Source organism: Talpa europaea (genome assembly GCF_964194135.1).
Source record: "Talpa europaea genome assembly, chromosome: 7".
Classification (NCBI taxonomy): domain Eukaryota; kingdom Metazoa; phylum Chordata; class Mammalia; order Eulipotyphla; family Talpidae; genus Talpa; species Talpa europaea.
In genome coordinates, this window is record NC_140074.1 from 84,131,794 (window position 1) to 84,157,879 (window position 26,086).

At 54.3% G+C, this 26,086-nt stretch overlaps 1 protein-coding gene across 6 annotated transcripts in view; it reads right to left on the bottom strand.

Annotated features, from left to right (window-relative positions):
- Window positions 1–26,086, bottom strand: part of MYO18A (myosin XVIIIA) — a gene marked incomplete at both ends in the record, with an annotated part of 82,848 nt that overhangs the window by 15,054 nt on the left and 41,708 nt on the right. For 4 of the 6 annotated variants that reach the window (XM_084236992.1, XM_084236990.1, XM_084236991.1 and 1 more), the window contains 24 exons: window positions 988–1,101; window positions 1,511–1,657; window positions 1,916–2,020; window positions 2,460–2,570; window positions 3,123–3,323; window positions 3,410–3,533; window positions 5,235–5,389; window positions 5,709–5,836; window positions 6,270–6,381; window positions 6,591–6,710; window positions 6,833–6,922; window positions 7,298–7,441; window positions 8,159–8,287; window positions 11,572–11,637; window positions 15,002–15,111; window positions 17,467–17,710; window positions 17,983–18,169; window positions 18,925–19,084; window positions 19,224–19,365; window positions 21,774–21,860; window positions 22,650–22,842; window positions 23,113–23,203; window positions 23,417–23,593; window positions 25,832–25,976. In XM_084236992.1, the coding sequence (XP_084093118.1) occupies window positions 988–1,101; window positions 1,511–1,657; window positions 1,916–2,020; window positions 2,460–2,570; window positions 3,123–3,323; window positions 3,410–3,533; window positions 5,235–5,389; window positions 5,709–5,836; window positions 6,270–6,381; window positions 6,591–6,710; window positions 6,833–6,922; window positions 7,298–7,441; window positions 8,159–8,287; window positions 11,572–11,637; window positions 15,002–15,111; window positions 17,467–17,710; window positions 17,983–18,169; window positions 18,925–19,084; window positions 19,224–19,365; window positions 21,774–21,860; window positions 22,650–22,842; window positions 23,113–23,203; window positions 23,417–23,593; window positions 25,832–25,976 (3,282 nt within the window). Of the gene's footprint in view, window positions 1–987; window positions 1,102–1,510; window positions 1,658–1,915; window positions 2,021–2,459; window positions 2,571–3,122; window positions 3,324–3,409; window positions 3,534–5,234; window positions 5,390–5,708; window positions 5,837–6,269; window positions 6,382–6,590; window positions 6,711–6,832; window positions 6,923–7,297; window positions 7,442–8,158; window positions 8,288–11,571; window positions 11,638–15,001; window positions 15,112–17,466; window positions 17,711–17,982; window positions 18,170–18,924; window positions 19,085–19,223; window positions 19,366–21,773; window positions 21,861–22,649; window positions 22,843–23,112; window positions 23,204–23,416; window positions 23,617–25,821; window positions 25,977–26,086 lie in introns of all 6 variants that reach the window. The other 2 variants (XM_084236989.1, XM_084236993.1) reach the window with 2 other exon arrangements.

Here is a 26,086-nt window from a genome sequence, read left to right on the forward strand (position 1 = left end):
TCTGGGAAGCTCTGCTGGCCGGGATTCTCCTCCCCCGGGGACAGCCCACTCCCTGGCTGTCCAGCCCCGCAGCCAGACCACTCCTGGTGGGGGAGGGGAAGAACAGCCAACAGCAGCTTCAGGAAATGAATGAATCTATTAGCCTGTAATTCCAAACCAAAATGACTGCGTTGGCTCCTTCTCTGCCCCATCCATCTTGTTACCGGGCTGTGGGGAGCTGGGGAAGCCTCCGCCAAGAAATTTATTAACTCGGATTTAAATAAAATGGTAATTTTATAACAGCCTTTTTTAACACAATTAAGGAATTTGAATTACTCACCTGAAAACTGCTGAGGAGCACAAATGTCATGGGGATAAATCAAGCCGGGGAGATTGGCATCTCTCGGCAGCTGGGTGACCAGCTTCTGGGGTGAGGGGGCGTGGAGCCAAGAGCAAGCCCAGCCTCCTCCCCTGCCCCATTCCCTGCTCAAGGAGGGACTGGTGGCCGCATCTCAGTAATGAACTCTCAGCCGATAGATGGGCCGTGGGAGAGGTGGGGAATTAAAAGGAAGGCATTAAATAAGAGCTCTAATTAGCTGCCGCTTGGGCTTGTCAGTGGGCTGGCCAGGGGAAGGGGAGGGAAACAGAGCCATCCCATCCTCTTATCGGTGCTTCTGCTAATCTCCAGGCACCTGTTTACATCCCTCAGCCACATTAGCTGCCTTTATTTATGGTGTTGGGGCCTGTGGCCAAGCTCCCACAGGCAGGTGGTTAAACAGGAGATGGACCCTTCCTTGCTCGTTTCCTCTTCCACCACACCCCCCCCCCCAATCCCACGCCCCTGCTCTGAGTGGGGAGAGGCAGAGGGGAGGCCTGCACTCCCTGCAGAAAGTGCTGGTATGTAGGGACCTGGCTGGGGAAGGGCTCCTGTCTGGGATGAAAGGGGCCACTGTCACAGGTTATTTCCCCTTCAGCTCCCAAGCCTGGCCCTGCACCCCAGATCCTTACCGCTGTCTTGGCTTTGGCAATGTCATCAATCTGAAGGTGTAGGTCTTCGATCTCCACCTCCATTGCTTTCCGTGCTTTTACGGCTGCTGCACAGGTGAACTCTGACTCCTCCAGCTGGACACAGAGCCACCCCCACCCCAGGGAGAGACGTCAGCCATTCCCTGAGGGCAGGAGGCTTGCAGGAAAGAGGGACCCCAGGTGCCCTCTCTCTGTTCACTTCACACCCTGGGGCTGCCACCTGTTGTGGTGCACACATGGGTACCTCCTCCCACGACAGGGATGGTGGGTACCAACCCATTCAAGCACCCTCACTCTGGTCTCTCCCCACTACCCCACTTAGTGGTCAGGCCATACAGCAAGCACAGACCCCGAGGAGTCTGCTCGTGAAGAGTGGCTTCTCTGTCCTTTCCTTTACCTTCTTTCCCAAGGACTCAAGAAACACTGAGACAGGCAGGAGGGAGAGAATAAGAACTGTAAAAATAAGCTAAGTTGCCCAGGGGCTGATGATTTCTCTGCAGGATACCTGGTTCTTCAGCTGGGCGATCTCCCGCTTGCTGGGTGCGTTGTTCTTCAGGTGGTCTAGCATGATCTGGGCATCCGCCAGCAGGGCTTTGGTGCGCTTCAGGTCTTTCCGGAGCCGCTTCTCTGATTCAAAGTCCCGCTGGTTCACCTGGGTGGATACCAGAAGTTGGGGCTCTGGGCCCCACCAAAGGGCCCTAGTACTCCTCAGTCCTAACAAGCAACAACAGTGGAAGTGACATCATGCCTACCTGCGCCATATAAGGTGGCCTTCCCTTCCCCAACTGATGACGATGGGCTCTCTGAAGCCCAGCCCTCACCCCACAATCCCAGATTTCAATCCCTAAGATCCCACTCCTAAGGCAAGTGGGCAGGAATGGCCAGGTCCCAACCTGCAGTGTCCACTCACCTGGTCGCTGAGCGAGGTGAGCTTGCTTTCCAGCTCCCGCTTCTCTCGTAGGACCTTCTGCTTGTCTTCATACTCTTCTTCCAGCTGCACTTCCATCTGTTTTAACTGCAGTACCATGGGGACAGAGGCCCATTAATCCTCTCAGTGTCCAGAGCCAGCCAAACCCCTTCCCCTGTGAGCCCCCCACTCTGGAAAAACAGTGGGGTGTAGAGGGCTCAGACCTTGAGTTTGAAGTTCCTAGAGCTTCAAAGCAGCTGGGAGAGAGAGGGGTTGGCGGGCCATGCAGTGACTATCCCAGCCAGCACCCTATCCCAGTAAGCACCCTCATTCTGCCCCTAGAGGGGCAGGCTAGCTGGCTGCACAGGGGACTCAGGGTAGGCTGCTGCTTAGCACAGAGTAAGGTGCACTAGTTCTTCAAGGGCCTAAGTTGTACAGACTCTGAGAAAACATATCCCAGCCACTGCTAGGATTCTGAAAGGAAATTCCTGGACCCAACCAGCAATGGAAAAAAATGTGGCTAAGGTAGGGAAACAGAAAGCCTTACCTTCTTCTGACATGACTGCCGGGCCTCCTCTACCTCCTCATCCCGACTCTCCATCTCCTTGGAATGGGTCTGTCTCATCCGCTCCATCTCCATCTCTAGTCGCAGCTTGGCCTAGGGGTGATTTGGGGGTAGGATTGGGTTCTTTTCCCTGTGGTGCCCTGACCCTTGCCCACTGCACCCCTGTGGCAGCTCTCCCAGGCTCAGCAGCAGAGAACACCTGCAGCTAGTTGCCTTAGCTCTCATCTCACTCTTGTGGCAGCTGGCTTCTCCAGAGAAGCCGAACACCCTTACTGGATGTCTACCATAGACCCAGAGGAAGGCTGCTGAGGGTGGGACTGTCCTGTGGCTTTTCCATTTGTCTCCCGGCTCTTGCTCCCTGAACTGACACAGTGGCTCAGTGGCAGGCTGGGTGGGCTCATGGCCTCTCAGCTGCTATGTATGCATCCTGAGCCCCCTTACCACCAGAACTCAATTGAAACTTTTTCTCATGGAATGTTGCCTGAAAGTTTAATTATGTTTATACTGTGGCTGGTACAGCTCAGGTGCTCATTTAACATTTTGTAAGTGAATGAATGAGTGAATGACAGGATGTGGGATCCTGCCCTCCCCTGGTCCACACCCTAGATCAGCTGTGGTCTCTCCCTTGGGTCGGCCCTTCAGCACCTGCTCCAACATCTGGATGGTCCCCGCCTGCTCATCCAGCTCTTCTTCTTGATCTTTGACCTTGGCCTCCAGGTCCCGGAGCTGTTTCTTAACCTTAGCCAGAGAGGCTTCATCCTTGGACTCTTGGGAAGAAATGTCCTGGAGCTCAGCCTCCAATGAGACAACCTTCTGGGTGAATCCTGCAATGTCCATGTCTTTTTCCTGGAGCAAAGGAGAAGAGGCTGGTCCTGCATTGGTCTGACTCTGTGAGGGGGGGCAGGGAGTGGACAGTGAGCAGCCCCACACACCTCCAGTTGCTGCTTCAGGCTGAAAGCTTCGGCAAGGAGCATGTCCTTCTCCCGCTGCAGCTTCTCCCGCTGCAGCTTCTCCCGCTGGGCCTCCTCGTGTGCCTGTGAGAGCTCACTGTCAAACCTGCGAGAGAGGACAGCCACGAGGCTCCATCAGGTAAGGACAGAGTCCAGGTGTCCAGCACCCATAGGCTGCCAGGAAATGGATCCACAGATATGGAGCAGAAGGAAGAAGAGGAGAGATTCATGCAGCCCGAACTTGGGGCCAGGGGTAAGGTGGGGGTGACTTTCAGGATTTACAGGTCATGTCACTGAGGCCCTGCAGAGCAAATAGATCTGGGATGGGCTGTGGGGTGGGGGTGGGGGAATTCATCGAGGAGGCCAAGAGTTCTTTTACAAAGTGATCTCAAGAGGGAACCAAAAATGCTTGTAGGGAAGAGGTGGACAAACTCTTTCCTCATGTGTTAAGTCTTGACATTCCCCATTTTGATAGGCCAGAGTACCTGGTAGACATCAGAATGGGTAGAAATGGATGTCCTGTCTTGTCTCACTCACTTTCCACAATTCAATTTGGCAACTATGAATGGAGCTGCTGGCTCCTGCCCCCACCTCTGGGCACCTGCCCCAGCAGCACCCATGTCATCACCAGGACACCCTATATGGGGCTGGAGGCCAGCTGGCAGCATGCTTCAATTGGTGCACAGACCGTGGTCAGAGGCCTGCTTCACTCCTCTACTTCCCAGCCTTCCATTTCCCCGCCCAGTGACTCTAAATAAGGAGTAAATTGCTGAAATTCCTCTTAACACCTTCCTTGAATAGCTAATCAGGTTCCTGTGGAAAACTGAACAGCTTCCCCCAGCCCCATCCCCACATTAAAAAAAAAAAAAAAAAAAGTAAGAAAACTCCGGGCAGCTGAAACCTAATAAGTTGCCCAGCGGGGAGTGCAGCAAATGGTAACTAGGTTGAACTGGCACTGTCATCAGGGTGTTCAGGAGGGAGGTCCCACTAAGGGTGCTGCCTCTAGATAAAAGGGAGAGTGCAGGTTCAGATAGGATCTAGGGCAGCAGAGTTGCAGTGCTGGGAGGGAGGAGGACATGACCTTCATATTTCCCTTCATTCTTGGCAAAGCAACAGCCCAAGTGGGAAGGTGACAGTGAACCCCTGCGGGTAACTGCGAGTCACTGGGAGAGCTGGGCTCTGCCCCTCTCACTTCTGCAGTGGTGGGGGTGCCGTTGCCCCTTCACAAAGGCAACCAGTGCCTCTGCTAGCACTCCTCCCTTACCGGGTGCTGTTCCCACTCCCCGGCGCCCTGCTGTTCCCAGGGTGTGTGGGTTCCTCGGTGTTGCTAATAAAGGCGTCCCATTCCCATCCCCAGCCAGGGAAATTAATTTAGATTGGATTTTCTCCTGTGAGGGCTGCCCCCCTCCTTTGTGTCATTACCATAATGAGATGGAAGTGGCACGGTAGTTTAACAACATTAGTCAGGAGAGTGTTTGTGGAGCTGAGGCCGGGAGAGATGGGGAGCTGGGTGGGGGGCAAGGGGCAGGGCTGCAATGGAGAGGGTCCTACACGGGGCCTGGCTCTGGCCCTTCTTACTGGGCCCAGGCAGGGTGACAGGCACACTTGTGGGGAGCACATCCCAGAGTGCTTCCTGTGGTCTGAGTGAGCCCCCATTCACAAAGACAAGAGGCTGTGTAGGCAAGTCCCTACCCTCCAACCCCCAATTCACATCTTTCTTCCTTCCTTCCTCCCTGGAAGAGGAGGCAGGGAGCATGACAGGCTGTTGAAGAAGATCCTCTCAGCCCAGGGCATGGGCTCCACCCACCTCCTCTGCTTCTTCTCCAGCTCATGGTTGCGGACCTGCTGGCCCTCCAGGTGCAGCTTGGTGTCCTGCAGCTCAGCTGTCAGCCGCTGGCACTTCTTCTTGAGCTGCTGCAGAGCCCGCTGGCTCTCATCACTATCCGCTTGCAGGTCCCCGAGCTAGAGGCCAAGATGGGATGCACGGTCAGCAGCCATTGAAGCTTGGCGGTATTAGTGATGAAGTTAAAGAGAAAAGGTGAGGGAGGGAGAGACCCAAAGATGAGGGACAAAGTCCAGCTGCCCAGGAAACCTGACACTGTAACAATAGTTTGCCCATGGTTGTCCCCTGTACCGCAAGGCTAATATGCCAGCCCATCCCTATTGTTCCCAGGCCTGCCTGCCTCAGCCATTCACTGGGCACTCACAAGTAGCACTGAGCCCCTCCAGTGCCTCCCAACCCCTCTCAGGTACAGAGCTCCACTCCTTCCACCAGACTTACCCGCCTCTCCAGCTGCCTCTTGTTCTGTTGCTCCACTTCCAGCTTGTCCTCAAACTCCTGCTGGAGCCGCTTCTTGGTAAAGTCCACCTCCCGCACAGCTCGCTCATACTTCAGACGCCATTCACCACCTATGGTGTTGGGCGCAGACAAGGGAGGACTGAGCTGCAGAGAAACTGAGAAGGGGTAGAGGGGAAGAAGGGAGGGGCGCAGGTGGAATCCACCAGAGGGGCTCAGAAAGGTCTTGGCAATGATGTCTTCCTCCCATGGAAGGAACCATCAATCAGGAGAAGCCAAGAGGGGGTGATGTGGCTACATGTGCTGCCCTCTCCTCCCAGATTGCCAAGACCATGGGCTTCAGATGGTGTCATTAATGAGGTTGTTCTAGCCCTACCCAGTAATCCACTGCATTTATTGGCACCTCTGCTTTCTCATCTATTTCACTTAAGCCTTACAGCAGTCCTTTGGAGGGCAGACAGGCCTGGACAAGGGGTGTGGTTACCCAAGGGTGGCATCACGCTCCTCACTCATGCCACTGCTGAGCTCCTCCTGCCTCATACCTACCTGTGTCATCATCATCCATTTCCCCATTGATCTCAGCTGCCCGGATGAGACGGGCCTCCATCACCTCCATCTCCATCACCTCCATTTGCTTCTTCAGTGCATCGTACTGGGTCTGCAGAAGAAGGGGTTAGAGGTATGCCATTCCACCCCTCACTCAGTATCACCTGCACCCCAAAGCCACACAAATCCTGGTTATACGCTTACCCAGGGCAGATGGGTGCTGGGCTAGTGGCGAATGCCACAGGTCCTTGTGGGGAGCAAATGGGCACTAGGGTGTGGCAGCCACTAGTATGGCTGTCTTCACCCCAGCCCTGCCCTCACCTGCAGCTCCTTCATCTCCTTCTCAGCTCGGAGCCTCTCTGCAGTCTCAGCGTCCAGCAGCTGGGAGGCGGACTCTCCCGTGTTGCGTTCATCTGTCAGCTCCGATGTCAGCTCTGAGATCTGAGGTTGGGGGAGGGAGTCACCAACAGTCGAAGTGCCTGCCGCACTCAGCTGGAACACTGAGGGAGGCCCTCCTGGGCAGTCACCCTGCAGAGGTGGTCAGTCTGTCTGGTGTCACTCACCCGGGTCTCTAATCGGTCACTGTTGAGCCGCAGCTCATTCCGCTCCTTCTCCACCTTCTCAAGCTTACCCCGCAGCTGCTGGATCTCCTCCTGGAGGAAGACAGAACCAGAGGCACTATGAGGGGCTGGGGCCCAGAATCTGCACCCCTAGGGTGAACAAAGCTAGGGAAGTTTGGGTCAGGACACAGGAAGCAGGAAGCGACTGCCTCTCAGGGGTTATTCATAGGCCCTGCCCTATAGCCTCAGGATGCCTGAGATTTTATCCTAGAGGTAACCCAGGGGCTCAGGCAGCACTCCAGAGGGACACTTTCTGTTTGATGGGCATAGCTCAAGGACACCAACCCTCTGGAATAAACAAAGGAGTACTTGGGAGCCCAAGACAAGCTGGCAAGGCTCTTATCCATGTGGATGAACTACAGACCTTTCCCTCCTGGCAACTTGGCTGCTCTGCAGGCTTGTACGTACGTCTTTGTTCCGGATCTGCTCCTCTGACAGCTGTACCTCGATGAGGGGCCGTACAGTTGTAAAGAGCTTCCACCAGGGCCAGTCCTTGACCCCTTTATTTTTCTTGATATTCTTCTGCACACAGCGAATAGCCAGGTCCTGGATCTAAGTTAGGATGGGGTGGTGCACACCAGGTCTCTTAGTCCCTCTGGCCTTGCAGTTTCCCCACTACGCCTGGCCAGGGTGCCCCGCCACCAGCACTGCTACTGGACTGCTCCTCTGGCCACCTGACCCAGAGTCAAACACTCCCCATGCCACTCTTTGTCCCCAGCCTCCCTCCATCCCTCAGTGAGTGGGTGGCAGAGTCTGGCCCTGGGAACACTGCCTGGGCACTAACCGCTCCACCGTCATTAGGAATAATTTCATCTGCTTTATTTGCTGCCTGATTATTTCCAGCACCCTGGCCTAGATGTGCTATAAAACCTAATCTTGCTGAAACACAAGAGGCGGTGGTGCTGGCTGTTTTATGGACTTGCTAATAAGAAAAGGAGTCGCTGACACAGCTCCTTAATCTTCATGGAGCAGCCTATCATCCAGAGCCCACCTTTGCTTGGGTCCTGTTTCCCCCTGTGCCCTCCTGCCACATTGCGGGGTACACTAGCCCTTGTGCTAGCACCAAAGAGCTGCCCCTTCCCCAGCTTGGCCCAGGGCATGGTGCCCTTGGAAGGTCCCTGACTCTTCTCCCCTAGCTAACCATTGCTTATAACCCCAAGACCAGCTCCTGGGCCCTGCATGATCCTTTGAGAGTCCCATCCCACCCCAGGCACTCTGCTTTGTCCCACCCGACTGGGGAGCAGGATTGGGATGTCTCTGGTATAGCACCTTTCTCTTCTTGAAGTGTTGGCGGGCCAGGTAGCCCTTGCAAGCGGCCTGGAACAAGGTTAGATTCCTGCTTGTTTGTTCATCCCGCTGCTCCTCCAGCCGAGCCAAGGTGCCTGCCCGGAAGAACACCTGTGGAGAAGTGAGCTAGGTGAAGGCAGGAGACTGGACTGCAGAGCCCAGCAGAGGTAAGGGTGGTGAAGGGGAGCTAGCTGGAAGCAGGAGAAACAAGCAGAGGGCACAGGACACCAGTAAACCTGGGAGGTGGCCCTTGGCTTGAGAAGAAAACTCAGTCATCCAAGAGAGGAGAGAAGGAGCAAGGAGAGGCCCTGGGAAGGCAGAGGGAGGAGGGCCAGCTTGGGGACTGGTGAGATTTTGGAAGGAGAGGAGTAAGGTGGGAAATCTAACTTCAAAGAGATGAAAGGAGAGGGAAGACAAAGGGAAGGTACAGGGCAAGAAGGAAATAAAACAGTTGCTGGTCAAAGGGGAGATGGCACTCCCAGCAATACCTATGGTGGCTTCTTCCCCCAGGACGGCCAGCAACACTGTCAAGGCTTCTTGTGCCCACAGCCCCGGCAGGGCCCAGCCACAGGCTCCAGCTGCCTTTGACATCCAGCTGCCTGGGATCAGGTGCCGTGTATGTGTGTAAGAAAAAAAGGTCCCGGAAGCAGCGCACAGAGGAAGGGGCTGGGAAAGGAAGGGGCAGGGGCAGTGGGAAGCTCCTACCCCTTCTCCACAGGGGTGTGGGAAGTTCCTACCCCTTCTCCACACCCTCCCTCCCAGTTTCATTTCAGACCGTCTCCTCTTTCATGTGCCAACACCCCGCCCCCACACACACCCAGGTTTCATCTCATGAAGAAGCCAGTGGGGTAGGTGGATGGTTGGCTCAATCAAGGGACCTGTCATACAGGTTTGGGGGCTGGAGGGCAGACTAGAGAAACCAGTGGGATGCCCCAACAGCCAGGCTTTCCTCTCATTCTTTGGTGCCCTGAGCTGGAGCTGGGTAAAACCTTCCCTACTAAGAGGAAGAAATGAGTGTGGTGGGGGAAGGGGAGGGCAAGAAGACGAGGGGAGGGTGAAGGAGAGAGGTGGAAAAATTAAAAAAGGTTCATCTTAGGTCCTGGAGAGCAAAAGCACATCTAGGAATGTCCCCACCTCCACCTTGCACAGAAGACAGAAAATCCCCTTTCGTGGGACAGAGAAGATATCAACTCCGTTGCAACACTCAGAACTAGTAGGTAGAGCACCCCAAGGTCTCTCTTCAGGGAATAAGTGGGAAGAGTGTCTAAACTTTCTGCTGAGAAAGCTCTGCCTCTGGAGACGCCACAGAAACTCCCCTGAGGCTGGCCTGGGAGAAAGCTCAGTCCTCCGGACATGTCTCCAAATCCCGTATGGGGGACTGAGCACCTGGGATCTACCAAGCCCTACCTGAGCCTCAATTTCTCACCAGGTCTGAGCCTGAGATTCCTCCAGGGGATAGGGACAATCCACGGCCCACCGGAGGGAAAGCATGCTAGTGGTCTACACACAGGGTGGTGCCAGGGAAGGGGATGGAGAATGGCCCCAAGTCACTATGAAAAGAGAAAGAATGATCTAGAGACTAAGACAGCGAGCTTCAAGCCTCTTTGGAACACTGCACATTGGGGGGACTGAGTAAAGGCTTAGGGTTATCTCCTTCCAACATACCTGCCCATATACATACACATACAAACAATGTCAGGAGGCTCTCAGATCCTCAAACTCCTTGTCTGAACTTCACCTCACAGTCCTGTGGGCTCATAATGAGATGTCCCCTTCGTCTGAAGCAATGTGACAATCAAACAGGGGATCCTCGCCCACCAGTGCTAACCATAGCTGAGAAGTCCTGAAATTTATATCCTAAACCAGACGTGTGCAAGCGTTCAACTTTGCCCCTTGCTCTGCCCTGAACATGAGTGGGTCCTGGGGCTCACCTGCCATAGTCACGCAGGTACCTCGGATGATTCGGATGGCAGAAGGTCTGAAATGGCAGTCAAGAAGAGAACCAGCCCGTTCAGGCCCCCTCCTGCCTACAACATGCCTTGGAGGAGGTACCAGCCCCCTAACAGCAGCCAGCAGCAGCCTGGCCTGCCAGAGGGACAGGAGTTCACCCAGAAAGAGACCAAGAGGCCAAAATGAAATCTTTGCCTGCAGCCCCTTAGTCAAGAAAAATTTGGTGGGGGTGGGAGGGTTGGGGAATGGGGAGAAGTGAGTCAGACAGAGGTAGACATAGCAGAGACTAAAGCCTGGGGAATGACAGGGAAAGAGTCGGGACCACAAAAGACAGTGAACAAGGAGAGAGAAAAAACAACCAGGAATCAAGGAAGAGAAACCAGCAGAGACTGTCAGGGCCAAAAAGAAAAGGGAAAAATGGGACAGCAGAGGTGAAGATGGGAAGACACAAAGACACAGTGAAGGGAAGGGAGAGGGATTCCCAGCAAAGGAGAAGGCAGGGCAAGAGGAACCAAGAGACTCAGAATGCAGAACAGAAAGAACAGCATGGACAAGAGATACGATACTTGTCCTTTGCAAGCATCCCCTTGCACCTTGCACTCCCCACGAGGCCCAGGGACCTGGAGCTCCTTCCCTTCCTGCTGACAGATGGACGGGTCCAGAACCCAGGCTGGCTCCAATTGCTCCCCCTCCAACCCCCGGCCCTTGAAGCACATACGTGGATGCTGCACTCAAGCCTCCCAGTCTCAGGATAGGAGGGCAGGCAGGGCTCCCTGCCCCATGGGAGGGACCCTCGGCTGACCCTTTGGTGTGGAGTGAGGTGGCTGACTGACACCCAGGGGTGGGCGTGCCGGTTTTTTATTTGCAGCATTCCATTCAGATGAGGAATTCAGCCTGAGGGCAGGTGGTAGCTGAACCATCTAGCCACAGCCTGCTTGCTCCTCAGGGACCCTGGCAAACCTAGACTAGCCACAGCCTGCTTGCTCCTCAGGGACCCTGGCAAACCTAGACGACTCACCAAAGGGAGCTTTGCCCTAGGGAGCACCCTGCCTACCGCCTTCCTGCTTCATCCAGCTCTCTCCTTTCCATCTTCCCCACTCCCCACACCAGGCCTCAGACCAGTTCCGGGCAATCTTCCAAGCCCTCCTGACATCACAGAGATGTTCATGGCACTGAACAAGCCAGTTATTCTGAGGGAGGGAAAGTCAAGTTTGCTGCTGCTGGAACATCAAACTCCTCGACACTTTAGAGGAAGGGCGGCCTCAGATGGCTGGGAGTAGGGGCAGGGATGAGGGCAAGATTCAGATAGGGCCCCAGGAGATTCCTGAAGTCAGACTAAATAGGGAGGGCAGGAGGGGAGGGCCAGCCATATGGATGAGGGTGACCAGAGAGTGAGGGCCTGACCACCCTAGCCCAGGCCTTTTCCTTCCTGTGGGATAACTCACCCGGCTCAGGCCCATGCAACAGCTACTCTTCTCCAGGTCCAAGGACTCCAGCAGCTCCTCCACTGCCTGCAGAGAGAGGCCTCTGTAATGGTGCCCACCCAGGGGCTCCCCACTTCCACACAGGGTTTCACCCAGTCACTCAGTCCTTCCCCATCTGTCCTCCATTCAGACAGTCCATTATTTAACAAGCACTTCCAGTGAGCTTCCAGAGCATCGTGGTCTTAGAGTCGGGATATAAAGGTGACTATAAGTGGGACAAACTATCTTGCTGGGGAGCAAGGAAAGTGAATTAGTGAAGTACAACAGGAGGAGGCACCTAAATCAGGCAAAGGGCCCATGTAAGGCATCCAGGAGGAGGTGTGGCTTGTGTTGGGTCTTTAGATTCAAATAAGAATTAGGCAAAGTGGGGAGAGGGCCTTTTGGGCAAGGGGACTGACATGGCATGAAGACACGAGACTACAACAAGTGCTGAGGAAACGCCAAGAAGTTCACTGTGACTGGAGTGAAATGAGGGCAGGGGACAGTTAGGTGCAACTAGAGAGGTGGCAGGCAGCCTGTGTGCTTTGAGAGCACTGGAGGATTCTCTCAGGGAGGCACATGATGAGATTTGCATATCAGAAATCTCCCTGCACAGGGGTGGAGGATGGATGGAGGGTGCTCTCCCTGCCTCCACAGCGACTGCAGCAACTCATAGGACAGAGGCTGGAGTCTGACCCAAAGGAGGAGAGGAGGGGGAAGGAGGGAGACATTAAGGCAATAGAGCCTTGCCAGATGTGGTGGAAAGGTGCATGAGAGGGAGGACTCTAAGGACACCCTGAGGCTTCTGACTTAATTAGATCCTGGAGTCTCTCTCTGAAGTATACAAGGAATACAAGAGAGAAAAAAATTGGGAAATGATAGAATCTGTTTGGTTTAAACATGCTGAGTTTAAGGTGCTATAAGGCATATCGGTAGAGAATTCCAGAAGAGAGCTAGATAGAAATTCGTGTTTGGGGCTCAGGAGAGAGGCCTGGGCTAGTGGTATTGATTCGAGAGTCATCAATATATCTGTGGTAATTGAAGTGATGGGTGTGAATGAGGTGTCCAGGAAGAAGAGTGCAGAACAAAAAACACATACTGTCAAGGAGAGCTTTAAAGAAGGACCTTCACTTAAGGAGCAAGTGGGGGAAAACGGAAGCTCAGAGGAACTGAGAAAGAAACAACAGAAAGGTAAGTGGAAAACCAGGAGTGGCAGTGGAGAAGCTGAGCAGAGAACATTTCAAAAAGAACAGGGTGGCCGACAGTCACAAGTTGCCAGGATGGACAGAAAGTGCCCGTTAGCTCTGGTAATATGGAGGGCACAGTAGACGGGAAGGTCCGGCCCAAGGATTCAGGGGTGGGAGCCGGGCAGCCGCAGAGGGAGGAGGGAATGGCAGCTGGGCTGGGGTAGCAGGAGGAAAGTAGGTGCTACCAGGTAGGAGAGAGACAGGGTTGACAAGGCTCCTTTCAGAGAGCAACGTCTGCAAAATGTCTCTCCACTGAGAGAAAAGAGCCATCAGGGGAGAGGCTGAAGGAACAGGAGCCACATAAGAGTTACCCTTGATGGGGAGGGAGATCAAAAAGAATGGGTACAAAGCGCAGGAGGAAAGGACTGGAGGAGGGGAAGGATGCCTCTCCCATGTGGACAGGGAGGCTGGTGAAAGGAGGTGGTATCTGAGGAGAAGTGGAAATTGGACCCTTGATGTTATTAGCACTTGGAGGCAAGGCCAACCTGGGGAGGATCCGTGGGTGAAAGATGAACGGAAGAGCAGGCGAGGAGCGTGGAATAGGGGCTAGATAAAATTGGGCACATGGAAACCCGGCCAGGCCACTTCAAGAGCCCAGTTGAGGCTGGAGACCATGACCTATAGAAATGCAAGTCCACGCTGTTGCATACTTCTCTCCCTCAGTGCTTGGGAGCCCCAGACCAGGGAGTGCAGAATGCCCAAAGGCTGGTCCTCTGGGGTGGGTGGTGGGCAGGGCAGGTACCACGGAGGCTCAGGAAAGCTGAGGGTGATGAATGACCAGAGTGTTGGCTACAGAGTCCAGGCTGAGTAGAAAAGAAAATGAAGTCAGAAGGGAATGGATAGAGCAGAGAAAATGGAGTGAGGTTCAGAAATGAGAGGTCTTGATAGAGACAAAGAACAGGTCTGGAGAAGAAGAGCGACGAGACGCACAGGTAGGAGGCTGTGCTCAGAGAATGTCACTATGGTATTAGATGTCAGAGGTGGAGCATTTCCAGGATGACAAGCAGCTGAGTGTAGCTTTGAGTGGGAGGCTGGAATGGAGGTCCAGGGTCATAGAGAAGTGAGCATGGAGCGGGTCATCTACACCCACACTGAGGTCACGTGGGACACTGGCAGGTTCTTAAGGGCGAGGATGGAAAGATCTTTGAGACCTTCATGAATGTGGGTGTACGACTCAGGGAGCAAGAGAAGGGGGGCTTCCTGCCCCATTCTGTGGAGTACCCTTCCTTTTGGGGAGGCCAAAAGAAGGTCTGGGATGCCATCAAAGTCAATCTGGGTACCCGAGGCCAGAGCACAGTGGAGGAGGGGTCCTTTGCTCCAAGAGCCCTTAAGCTCTGAGGAACTGCTTCTGGGGGTCAAGATGCCAGCCCAGAGCGGCAGAGAGATATCCTCTTCTGCTTTGTGGTTATAAATTCAATAACCTGGGGCTGTCGAGGGGCCTTGGAGCCTCAGACTCACCCCCCCCCACCACCACTAGGCGGCCCCCCTATATCAATCTTCCTCCTGGGGGGATGCTTTCCCAGCCCTGCACAACTTTTTCTTTTTTCTTTTTTTTTTTTTTTTTTTGCTTAGAAGAACTGGGGTGTAGGCCAGAGGTGCAGGGGGTGAGAGGATCCACCAGAGACATAGTAGGGAGTAGAACAGGCAGATTTACTGAAATATGCTGCTGAGGGGAGCAGCGGATGAGACAGGAGAGGTCTGCTGCACCATATATGAGTTAGCTCCCTGGCCCAGGATTGAACTCAGGCTGTAGAGGTGAGGCTGAGACTTAAACCTGTAGGCCACCAGGGAGGCATTCTGTACAACTTTCTTTTGCAGGAATTAGTCCCTGATGTGGAGTTAAAAGTCGAGGGGCCCTAGTGTTATCACGGGGCAAGATTTAAAATGGGAACTAGTTCGGACCTGCCACCTGGGAAGCTCTTGGATGGGCTGTCTGCCATACCAGAGAGCAGACACCCCCATTCAGGCCTCCAAAGTGGGTGGCTCTTCTCATGTACCAGGCTGCCTTCTCCCCACTGCCACAGCTTTGTCGTCACACACCCTTGTTCTGGCCCTAACTGGCCCAAACCAGGAGCCTGAGCAGGGTCAGCCCAGCTCTCTCTAGGTGAGGGGAAAAGCGGCTGCTTGGAGGGGTGTTTCTTGGGGCTCTGGGGGCCCAGACCTACCCGCCTTTCATCCACCACAATGTAGTTGCGCCCGTGTTTCTTGGTCAGGTGTGGGGCCAGCACATCAAACCGGCGGCGGAACTCAGAAAACACCATGTGATCAGGGTAACCTAGAAAGAGATCAGCTGGCTTGTCAATGCCTTGCCTGCTCCCATCAGGCCCCAATAGGTGCTAGTGCCCAGGCAGCCAGTGGGAAAGTCATCTGAAGGGGAAGAAACTGTGGGAAGCAGAGCCTGCAGTGGGAGGCAGGCCTGGGGAAGGGGGGCAGAGAGGAAAGAGACAGGAAGGAGGGACAGCAGGCTGAGAGGACAACTGGGGCTATCCCATGGGAGAATTGCAAGGTTTAGAAAGGTAACAAGTTCCTTGTCAGTAAGGTGTGCAGATGGCATGGCTTCCACCTGTCAGCAAGCTGTGGGGATACAAGCCTGGATGACCTCTAAGATGCTTTCTAGCTCTCCAAGGCTATGACTCTGTGATAACCCGGAGAGAATGATGTCTTGAGGACTTAGTAAGAAAAAAAAAAATAGAGCCTCAGATAGCAGCTAAGAAGAAAAGTGCATGGCCCTGGGGGTAGAATCATGGGCCTGGCTCGTATCATCACATCACCTTGGATATATCACTCAACCTCTCGGAGCTTTGGTTTTTCACTTGTAAATGGGGGCCCTACCACTTATCTCACATGGTGGTCCTAGGGATTAAATGAGAAAATAGGTAGAAAGCACAGCTTGGTTCACTTGGTGGGTGTGCAATAAAACCCTCCCTTCTTTTTTTCCAGTCCCCTGAGGCAAGATAACAGAAAGGGCTCCCTGCTGCCCCCATACAGACCTTGAGCCCAGGCCAGGTGGTCAATGGAACTTGTAGGTTCTCTTTCCCCAAAGAGTGCTACTTCGAACAGAGACCCCCTGCTGTCTGGGTTGGAGGTGGGGGCAAGGATGAGATGTCCTGACTCAGAGCAATGGCAGGACATTGGCCAGCAGGAGGCTACTCTGAATCACCCTGAGGACTTACTCCTACAGAATCGCAGATTTTCAAACCCAAAACAGGCCTTAGGCCAGATATAACTCATCCTCCAGATGTGGAAACTGCAGCCTGAGAGGTGAAGTGTCTGGCTGGTTCAAGGTCGCAAAGGTTGTGGCTGGAGGCAGAACTGTATACCAAGCTGGGCTCCAGACAGCCGGTTGGGGGCTGGCTCCACTACACTGGGTTAGCTTGCTCTGGGAAACCCTCCAACTGGGAGATGAGGCTGATGCATGTGCCTGATAATTGAAACAGGAGGCGGGGGCCGCTGAGGGGCCAAGACAAAGTGAGCTATTGATTGTATCTGAATTGCAATTAAATTGATGGGCCAGGATAGCAGGTCTGGACGCCTGGCATCTTAATTAATCATCAGTGCTATCGACGGTGGCTGGGGGCTGGGGGAGGGGAGGGGGGCCTGCTGCTGCTGGCCTCATCGATCTGCTTGTTTGAGTAAAGCACATTGATTTTGGTTCAGAGCGGTAACAATCTGGTTTTGAAATAATAAACACCAACTCCATATCAAGACGTGGGGACAGATCGATGATTTATTTAGAGCAGGGCAGGAGTGGTTTCCTGCCTTTAGCTGCTATGGAAAAGTGAGGGTGTCTGTGCAGATGCCTCAAGGGGACTTGACCATGGGTGGGTAAGGCCCTTCCTGCTCTTCTAGGTAAGGAAAAAGGGTCAAAAACAAGGCAATTCATCATTTTTCAGGCAAACAAAACCCCACCAGAGAGGCATAAACTCTTGAGTTGGTCTGCCTGAACAGATCCTGCTCTGTTACTCACTGGCTGTGTGATCTTGGGCAAGGTACTTAACCTCTCTGAGCTTTAGTTGCTTCATTTGGGGATGAGAATAATACCGACATTTCATGAGGTAATTATGAGGACTACATAAATTAATGTGAATGGTGAGTTTAGAATGGTGCTGGGCACAGTGTAAATGCTCTAAGGATGTTAACTGCTATCACTATCACCCTTTCTAGCCTTTCCTCCAGATGGATCCATAAAAAGGTTCTGACCTTTCTAGGGAATTCTAAGTACTTCAGAAAGACTTAGCACCCATTTCCCAGAGGGGGACTGGTCCAGCTACTTGCCTGCTCATGGAGGAGTTATTGCCACCAGGCAGATGACCGCAAAGGGCCACTGGGTGTGCTGCCATGGCAGAGATGACCAATCCACACCAGGGGGCCAGGGAGAGGGATTTGCAGCATATGGGGCAGAAAGAGGCTGGGGATAAAGAGGACTAAACCATGGAAAGGAGAAGAGGTAGAGGGGAGTCAGCAGGGTGGAAAGAAAAAGAGAAAAGAACAGATTGGATTGGGAGGGATGAAAAGTATGGGAACCAGAGTAGAAAAGAAATCTTGCACCCCCATGGGCCCCATCTGTGAGGCAGGGAGAGGCAGTGGCAGCTCTAGAAAAGAGGCAGGCGTGTTGGGGGAAGGAGCCCACCTTGGCGGTACATGCGCATGGCATCCAGCAGGCGGGAGCCTCGGAGCTGGGCACGGAGCAGGGGCACATCAAGCTGCAGGAGCCCAGCCTCGCAGGGATCTCCCGAGGGCAGGTCTAACTCGCTGCTGCTGCTGACTCGGCGGGAGGAGGCAGAACGGGGCTCGCCGGCCCAGCCCTCTGCCACAGGCAGGAAGCAGTGCACAAAATGCAGCTTGGACTTCTTGATGGTGTCAATGAGGGCATCCTGCCAAAGGGGGAGGGGACAGTTACTTGGTGGGCTTTGATGGCCCATGCCCAGGAGAGCAGGCACTGGGACTGGGAGGCCCATACCTCACAGCATGGCAGGAGTCCCAGCGGTCAGGACCTGCCATATGCTATCCTTGCTAGGTCTGGGTGGTCACTCAGAGGGAGCAGTGTGAAAAGAGGACCTCACTCACAGTGATGGAGTCAGGATGCTGAGTGGGCACTGGGGCCAGGAGTGGGGCAGGACCCTGGGACCTGGGCTGGCACACTCACCACCTGCAGCTTAATCTGGATGCACAGCGACTTCTTCTTGACAGCTGCCATGCCTGTGGTGAAGGTCTTCCGCATGCTGGTGGCCCGGCGCAGTGCCAGCTGTGAGCCACCCTCAAGGCCCGCAATGGAGCCCGAGAGCACGGTGGCGCTGCCCGACCGGCCCAGAAACAGGTTGCTGATGATTTTTCTGCCAGAGGTAGGAGGGTGAGGGAGAGAAAGAAGTCACATTCAAGGAGCAGCAGAAGCTGTTCCTTCTTCCAGCTCCTTTGACACCAACCCACCCCCACCCTGCTGTGGCCAGGGGTGTGGGTTATATGGGCTGGGGCTGCATATCCTGCACCCCTACAGAGAAACCAGAGAAATCCTCAAATAGTAAGGTGAGAAAACCAGGCTGGGCAGATGCCAAGAGGCAGGCAGGGAATGGACAGAGCAGGGCGATCTCCTCTTCATCCCCAGGGAGGACCCTCAACATACTATGTACTGGAGTCTAACATCTACGTAATTTACTCATTATACTTCCTGGTCATTTTCTGTCCCCCCCCACTTGAATGTAAATTTCACGCAGGCAGGGATTTTTGTTTTGTTCACTGCTATTGACCAAGAATCTAGAAGAGTCCTAGAACAGAGTAGGTGCCCAATAACTAAATGAATAAATTCTGTTGAATGAAGAATAGATGACAGGGCTTATATGACTGAGAGGGTTCCAAGGCTACTCCTGCCTTCTATGAAGAATGTGGGGCTAATACTCAAATTTAAACCACAGGTCGTTCCAACCACATCTGTCCCACCTCAAGAAGGTGACTCCCAGGCCTTCAGGACCAGTTGGCCTGGGCTGCTGCCTCTGAGGAGGCGGAAGCTATCTACTCTGTTGGTGAGGAGGTCTAAGACCAGGAGCCCAGAAACTTCTGGGAAGGGCCATGGGAAAGCGAGTGGTGTTCTTACTTCTGGGAGTCTTGCAGGAGCCGGGAGGCATTCTGGGTGGCTGGGTTCTGCTTGGTATAGCTCAGCCATCCTGCCATATTGTACTCGACCCAGTTGGTGCCATGGCTGTGGCCCAGGAGAAAATGCTGCAGCTTGCTGCTGCGCAGCAGGGGACTTCGGCCTGAAGGAGGAAGAATCAAGGCCCAGATCACTGGGGCATACACCCAGAAAAGCCCAGGGGCTCCCTGAACCTCCCAGGGGGTATAGGCAGGTCCTCTGGAGAAGCAGCAAAGGAGCTGCCCCCCAGGGGTGCTCTCTACCTTTCTTGTCACCTTCCTGGGGGCCATAGTAGGAGAAAAGGCGCTCTAGGAGAGAATCCTCAGTGGCCCCCGGCACCAAAGCCTCCTCCTCCAACAGCCAGAGCAGGCCCCTTGCCTCGTCCGTGCGGGCCAGCGAGCGGACCTATGGAGGAGCAAAGAAATCCCACCATGTAACATGGAGTGTGGGAAAGGAGCCAGGGCCCCTGGTCCAACCATACACTATAAACATGCTATACACACACACACACACACACTCTCTCTCTCTCTCTCTCTCTCTCTCTCTCTCTCTCTCTCTCTGCATCTCCTGCCACTCACTGCTGACACCTTGTGGAGCAGCAGTGCAGCAAAGAGAAAGAGGGGGCCAGAAAGAGACCAGAGAAGCCCACAGTGAAACATGATTCTCTAGGTCTCATGTCCAAAGGCACCAAAAACTGAAGGCTCCTAATGAGCCCCAGTCCACATGCACAGGCTCCTCACCCCTTGTCCTCCCAGGGTCACAGGAGTTTGGAAAGTCCCAGGTTGCCGTTGCCCTCACTCCCTGGACATGACCTCTTGGGCAGATTAAAAGAAATCTGTCAAGTCCTGAGCACAGTGCGTGGCCAAAGGAAGCTCTCAATAAGTGATGGTTATGGGGTTAACACTGGTCTCCTTGAGAGGGAAGAACTCAGAGAAGGCTCAGTGCACTGCAGATGGGATCAAGTGCCAAAAGCCAGCATAAGTGATTTCATGGATGTGGCAGCCAAAGTGGGCAGAGCTGGTGTGATTAGAGAGAAGGGGTCCCCACATGAAGGGAACAACCACTCAGCTGCAGCAACAGCTGTTCTGGAAGATCAATGGGCTAGTGTTGGTAAATCCCCCAGTTTTACAAGAGAAGGTGGAAACACTAAATACCCTATGCAGGCTAAACAAACTAGGCCTGTGGCCACATCTGGCCTGAAGGTGAATTTTCTATGTAATTCCCTAATTCCCATAGGCAAGAAGGCTCAAACTTTCCCTACATACTATTCTGGTCTGGCCATGAGGGCAGTCTATGCAAGAGAAGCACCATTTCCCCGCTCTTTGACCCTAGCTCCTGCATCTTCTCTCCACAGCTGCCCAGGGGAGCTGGTGTGATTATTGGGAAGAAGCAGAATATACCCAAGGACCAATAGATAAGGAAGGTCCTAGGGTAGCTGGAGCAGGAATACACAATGAGTGTATGGCACAGGGAGTGGCAGGCTCTGCAGTGAGGAGACCTCAGCCCCAGAGGTGCTGCTGCCCATCAGACAGGGGAGAGCAAAGAAAGGAGAGGATGGCCATAACCCACTCAAACACACTGCCTGGCCCACTGGGGCTCCTCAGCTCCCTACTCCCCAGACCTCCTGGGAATGGCAAAGGCTCTCAGCAAGAGCCCAGGTGTCAGGAAAAGAAAAGCCAACTTCCCTGGGGACACACAGAACTTGGACACTTTAAGCATTTGTCCCAGGGGGACACTCAATCTCCCCAGAGCCCAACCTACATGTGCACTAGCCCAGCAGGGCCTCCTTCAGCAGAAAGAAACAGGGAAGCAATACTCAGAGCAAAGGAGGCAGATCAGCAGCCTAGCAAAAATGCCAATTCTCTACAAAACAACTCAGGGAATTCCCCTCACTGAAGACAATCTCCAATGCCAGGTGCTCATCAGGACAACCAATGCCCAGCATGCAAGGTGCCCAAGACACTAGTCCAGAGGGTGACAACCCTCATTCCCACAGTAGAGGGCTGAGGGTTCACATGCACACAGTCCCGCAGCAGAGTAGGGCATCCGTTTCACAGTTGGGCACTGTTCCCCTGCTTGTGCAGAGTGCTGTCTCTCCTTGCCCCACTCTGCCGACTGCCTCAATTGTGACTGTCCCTGGGGTCCAGCCAAGCCCTCACCTAGGAAGAAACAGCAGGGCTCCTGGCAGACACACTTGAGTCCCAGTTCATAAGAGAGAAGACACACCTTCCTACCTGGCTCAGACACCCAGGGGCTCTGACCCCCATGGCACCAGAACAGAAGAAAGAGGCACTGTCCTGGCTAGGCTGGCTGGGGTACAGGGGCAGCGCCCACAGCTCTCAAGTGCTCTAAAGTCTGGGCCCACAGTGGCCCCACCAAAGCAGTGCACAGTGGGAGGGCCCTACGGAGGGAGAGGAATATATAGATTTTTTTTTTTAATTTTATTTTATAGAGGCATGTTTTATTTATTTATTTATTTATTTATTTAATTCATTTGTTTGTTTTGTTTATACATGCACTGGGTACAGTCAGAAGCACGGGAGGGTGAGAGAATTCACCAGAGCCAGAGCGGGGAGCAGAGCAGGCAGAAGGACCGCAGCACATTGCTGAGGGAAGCAGCGGGCGGCAGGAGAGGTCTGCGCGCCATGTGGGACCCTCCTCCGGTGGCTGGGGAGAAGCCGGGGATCGAACCGGCACCGCAGAGGCCGCGGGCAGCTTCGCAACCCAGTGCTCAACTGCTGCGCCACCGGGGAGGCCCGGGAGAGGAATATAAAGGAGAGGAAAGGCCAGCCAGGCCTCACTGGAATTCCTACCAGGGACTGATGGGAGGCTTCATCCACAGCAGCCACAGAGTCAACCATGGCTGTCTCCAAGTCGTCAAATGCCACCTCGATGTTCTCCTAGGAAGGAAGGCAGAGTGGGAGTGAGCACAGGCCCTGTGTGGGGTGCAGCCTGTGAGTAGGCCAGAGGGGGATGCTGGGGTCAGCAAGTCTGACCTCCTGTCCTAGGCAGGAGCTACTCCCAGCAGCCCGACTGACCAGTGTCCATTACCTCCTAAGGCACCACACTGTAGCTCTGAACAGCTAAAACTCTAACCTCCTTTTATATTGGACTAAAGTCATAAATTCCTGTTATTCACATTAGTTGATCTGGCTACACAGTGAGCCTACTCTCAATTTCACATAATTATCCTTGAAGCACTTGAAGACAACTGTCATTTTCCTCCTCAATCTTCTTTCATCCTAGATAAATATCCTCCCCAGCTCATTTATATGAGGTAGGATTTCTAGATTTTACCCCACCTACCCACCCTTCCATGGAAGGGGCCCAAATAATCATCATCTTAACAAGTCAGGAGACTGGGAGATGGGGAAAGTTAGGCCCCACACAAATGGAGGCAGGGACCATGGGGTGTTGGGTGAGTTTCATAGGAGGAGGCCTTGAAGGTGGGCAAGGAGGGCTCTCAGGAAACTTGAGTTCATCTTCATTTTCTTGGAAAGCAAACTCTCCACAAAGTAAGGATATAGCCTGGAGCAGGAAAAAACCCCACTCCAGAGACAAACGAGCGAAGTAAAGAGCTGGGAAGGAAGCAGCCAACAGGGAAGAAGGTGCCTCCCCTTACCCACAGATGGCATGCCAAGGTAAGGCTTTGGAGGGGTGGGGGCAGCAGGGGCAAGGTCAGGTGCTACCTCCTTGTATCTTTCCAACTCCTGCACGAAGGTACGCTCGTGGAAGAGCCTCTGCAGCCGGTCCTGGGCATAGTTGTGGCACAGTTCCTCAAAGGAGGCTCCGCGAGCTGACCCACCCTGCTCGGGGTTCTGGAAGCCAGGAGTGTCCACAATCATCATAGAGCAGAGTGAGTGCTGGCTGGACTTGAGAGCCCTTCGCAGAGAGAGGTGGGTGAGAGCTGGCCAGGGCCTCATGATCCACCCAATGGCCCCACTGCTCTGCCCCTGGCATCCAAGCAGCCCTGGCCTGCCCCATGCTAAACCCCCATGCCTGCCCAGGGGAGAGGACGCACCTCTCCCGGCCTGCAGCAGCAGTGAGCCCTCTGCTGGTGGAGGACGGCTCTGTTACAGGAGCACTAAGGCTTCAAGTCCACCTTTGTCAAGGCGGAGGCGGAGGAGCTCCTAGACCCAGCCTGGGACTCACCGGTTCATTAGGGAGACAAGAAGGGTGAAGACTTCACTGTAGAGGCCAGATGCCATGCCTTCTAAGCACTCCAGCGCACTCAGTTTGGGGCCTGTGGGGCAAGAGGATCAGCTCTATCTCCTGGTCCCTGGGACACCCCCCCCATCTGAGTATGCCCCCTACCTACCCAGGATAGGTCCCCAGGGCTGGGCCTCTCACCCTCAGGGAAACATCCACTTGCCCCAGCAGTCTCTCTACCCAGGCTGACAAGATGCCCTGGATGAGGCCTCCTGCTCACACCCAACAGCCCAGGGTCTCAAGGTACCTGTGCCATCTCCCAGGCTGCTCTCCTCAGGGCCCTGACGGAAGGAGGTAGAGCGCTGCAGGGTACCCCCCTTGTGCTGGTGCTTGAAGATGGCTGAAGAGAGCTCCTCCAAGCTGCAGCCCAACAGGTAGGCAGCCTTCTGGGCCCACTCGTGGCGGGCAAACTGCTTGCGTCCACCTATAGAGAAAAGTATCTGGCATCTTGGATCTTCCTCCCTTGGGCATTTGATGACCCTTTGCTCCTATAGGACTGGGGAGCAGACATCTTCCAGAGGAGAAAAACAGCCCTGATGACACCAGAGGGCTTTAGGCAAAACAGGGAGCTCCAGAAGCTGCCAGCCTTTCCCAGATCCCCAGCAGTGGGGAGGGGGGGGGGGAATGTGTGTGTGTAGGGGGGAGGAGAAGGAGCAGCTCCAAAAAGAGGATGTAACTTCACATTGCTGCCACCAGAGGGCTCCCTGAAAGAGGTGAAAAACCCTGTACAGGGCTTGGTTCCAGGGGTGCCAATTTAAGGAAGATGGTGAGCCAGCCTGCCTGTGATGAGCACAGGACCCTCTGTCCTGGGGGGAACCATCACAAGAGAATGCCAGTGCCTCCCCCTTCCATGATTGCATGATTGCATTCAGACCCTCTCTCTTACCCCCAGGCATCTGCCAGGAGAGCCCACAAACACCCACCCATGGCCCAACAGTGGGGAGGCAAAAAGAGCCGCAGGGAAAGGGAACAGCCCACGCAGACAGACGCGCCTCAGCCAACATGTGTCTAATCACGGCAATTAGGGAAAGCTAACAAGAAACAAGGTTTTACCTTCAGCAGCTTCTGTAAGGCAAAGGACCAGCATGCAGCATGCAAAGAAAAACAGCGTGTTAGCAAACAGTCATCAACTGAGCCCGCCAGGCCCATGGGAAGGGACCGTGGGGGTTGGGAGATTGTGAGGAGAAGCAGGAGAGAAAACACAACCACATTCAGATCCAGAAACACACACAGTCCACAGGAGTACCTTTAAGGGGTGTGATTGCACTGACACACACACAGACCCATAAAGCCATTTTAACCCACACGTACGCGCACGTATGCGTGCGCGCGCGCACACACACACACACACACACACACACACCCTGGAATATACTGGAAGCTCTGGGGAGGTAACAGATACAGCTCAAGCAGGCCCATGGGCTGGCACACCCAGCTCTCCACCCGAGTCAGTGCTGAGTAAGGTTACAGGAAACCTGGACTTGTCACCTCCTCAGAATGAAAGAACTTCCTCAAGACAGCCACACAGTCGCCTACACAGTCTGAAGATAATGTCTTTAACTCAACCTTATTCCTCTTTGGCAGGGATGTCACCTGCTGGTATCAAAGAAGCCCAACACCCGTTCACCTGTTCCTCCATGCACCCACCCCACCTGTGCTTTCTCATTCCAGCTAGGCAGCCTGGGGCCCTTCACTTCCCAGAGGAAGATGAAGCCAAAGCCAAAGGTGCTGTTCAGGACCAGCATCCCTTTTCCCTAAAATGGAGGAAAAAGGGGTGAAATGGCGCTTACAGGGCCCATCTTTCAATGTAATCTCGAGGAAGGCACAACTTTTCCAGGCTGGACCGAGCCCGAGCCATTCACCAGCCCCAAGCACAAGTGCGGAAGCAGCAGCCCATTCATTACCACGGTGCCTGCTGCCCCCTAGCGCCTCCAACCCACATGCAGAAGGAAGAGACAGCTACCAATCCAGTGGAGAAAACGGAAGAACTCGGGGAAAACTGGCCTCTGGAAGCCCCAGGAAGCAAGCCCACCCTATCCTACCCAAGCCCCCATGGAGGGCATCCTCAGAAGTTCCAGGACCTGGAGGCAAAGCAGGTAGAAGCAGCTATTCCTGGGACTCCGAGAAGCCCCAGTCAGCAGCGCCCTCTCCAACCTCAACCCTGGGGTTTCTTCCAGGCCAGTCCCCTCTGCTGTGATAGAACAAACCCAGCCCCCAGAGAGAAGCCAGGGCAAGCACCAAAATGGGGCAATGTGGCCCCTACAACCCAAGGAGGGGCCAAGGTCAGTTACCCGCTTGCTCCTCAAGGGCCTCTGTCGGGAAGGGAAGAAGAAGGAGAGTTAATCCAGGAGAACAGCTCCACTCGTTGCTGCTGCCCTTCTCTTTCCCCTCAGCCTCCAACCCCCCAAGCTTCCCAGGTCTTCACAGTGTTCCCAGGCACTGCCACCTGAGTGCAGGCCTCAGACCATCCTTGGCAGAGATGCTTCTTGGGGTGTTTGCAGACTTCTGCCCTCATGTGGGGGACTGGGAAGAGGTGCAAGCAAAAGAGGGGAAGCTGATAACAGATGAACCTGTGCTCAGTGAGGACAAACTGAGGGCGGGCTGGGCCCCCACAAGCTCTCCTGGGTGACAAGTCAGGCTGTCGGGACCCACTGCGGGTTACCTTTGGTGGCTCCTGCAGCCCCCAGGTGGTAGATGGCGGCCAGGATGAGCCAGCAGGTTTTCTGTTCATCAGGGGAGATGCCTAGCACCTTCATGGCTGTCTGCAGCTTACTGAACTGCTGAGCTGCCTTCTGCTTCTCCTCAGGCTGCAAGGAGGGACAGGTACACAGTCACTGGATCTCAGAGGGGCATTCTCTCCCCAAACCCCCAGGCTGCTGGACCCTCAGGAAGGGCATGGTGTGGGCAGAGCCATCCA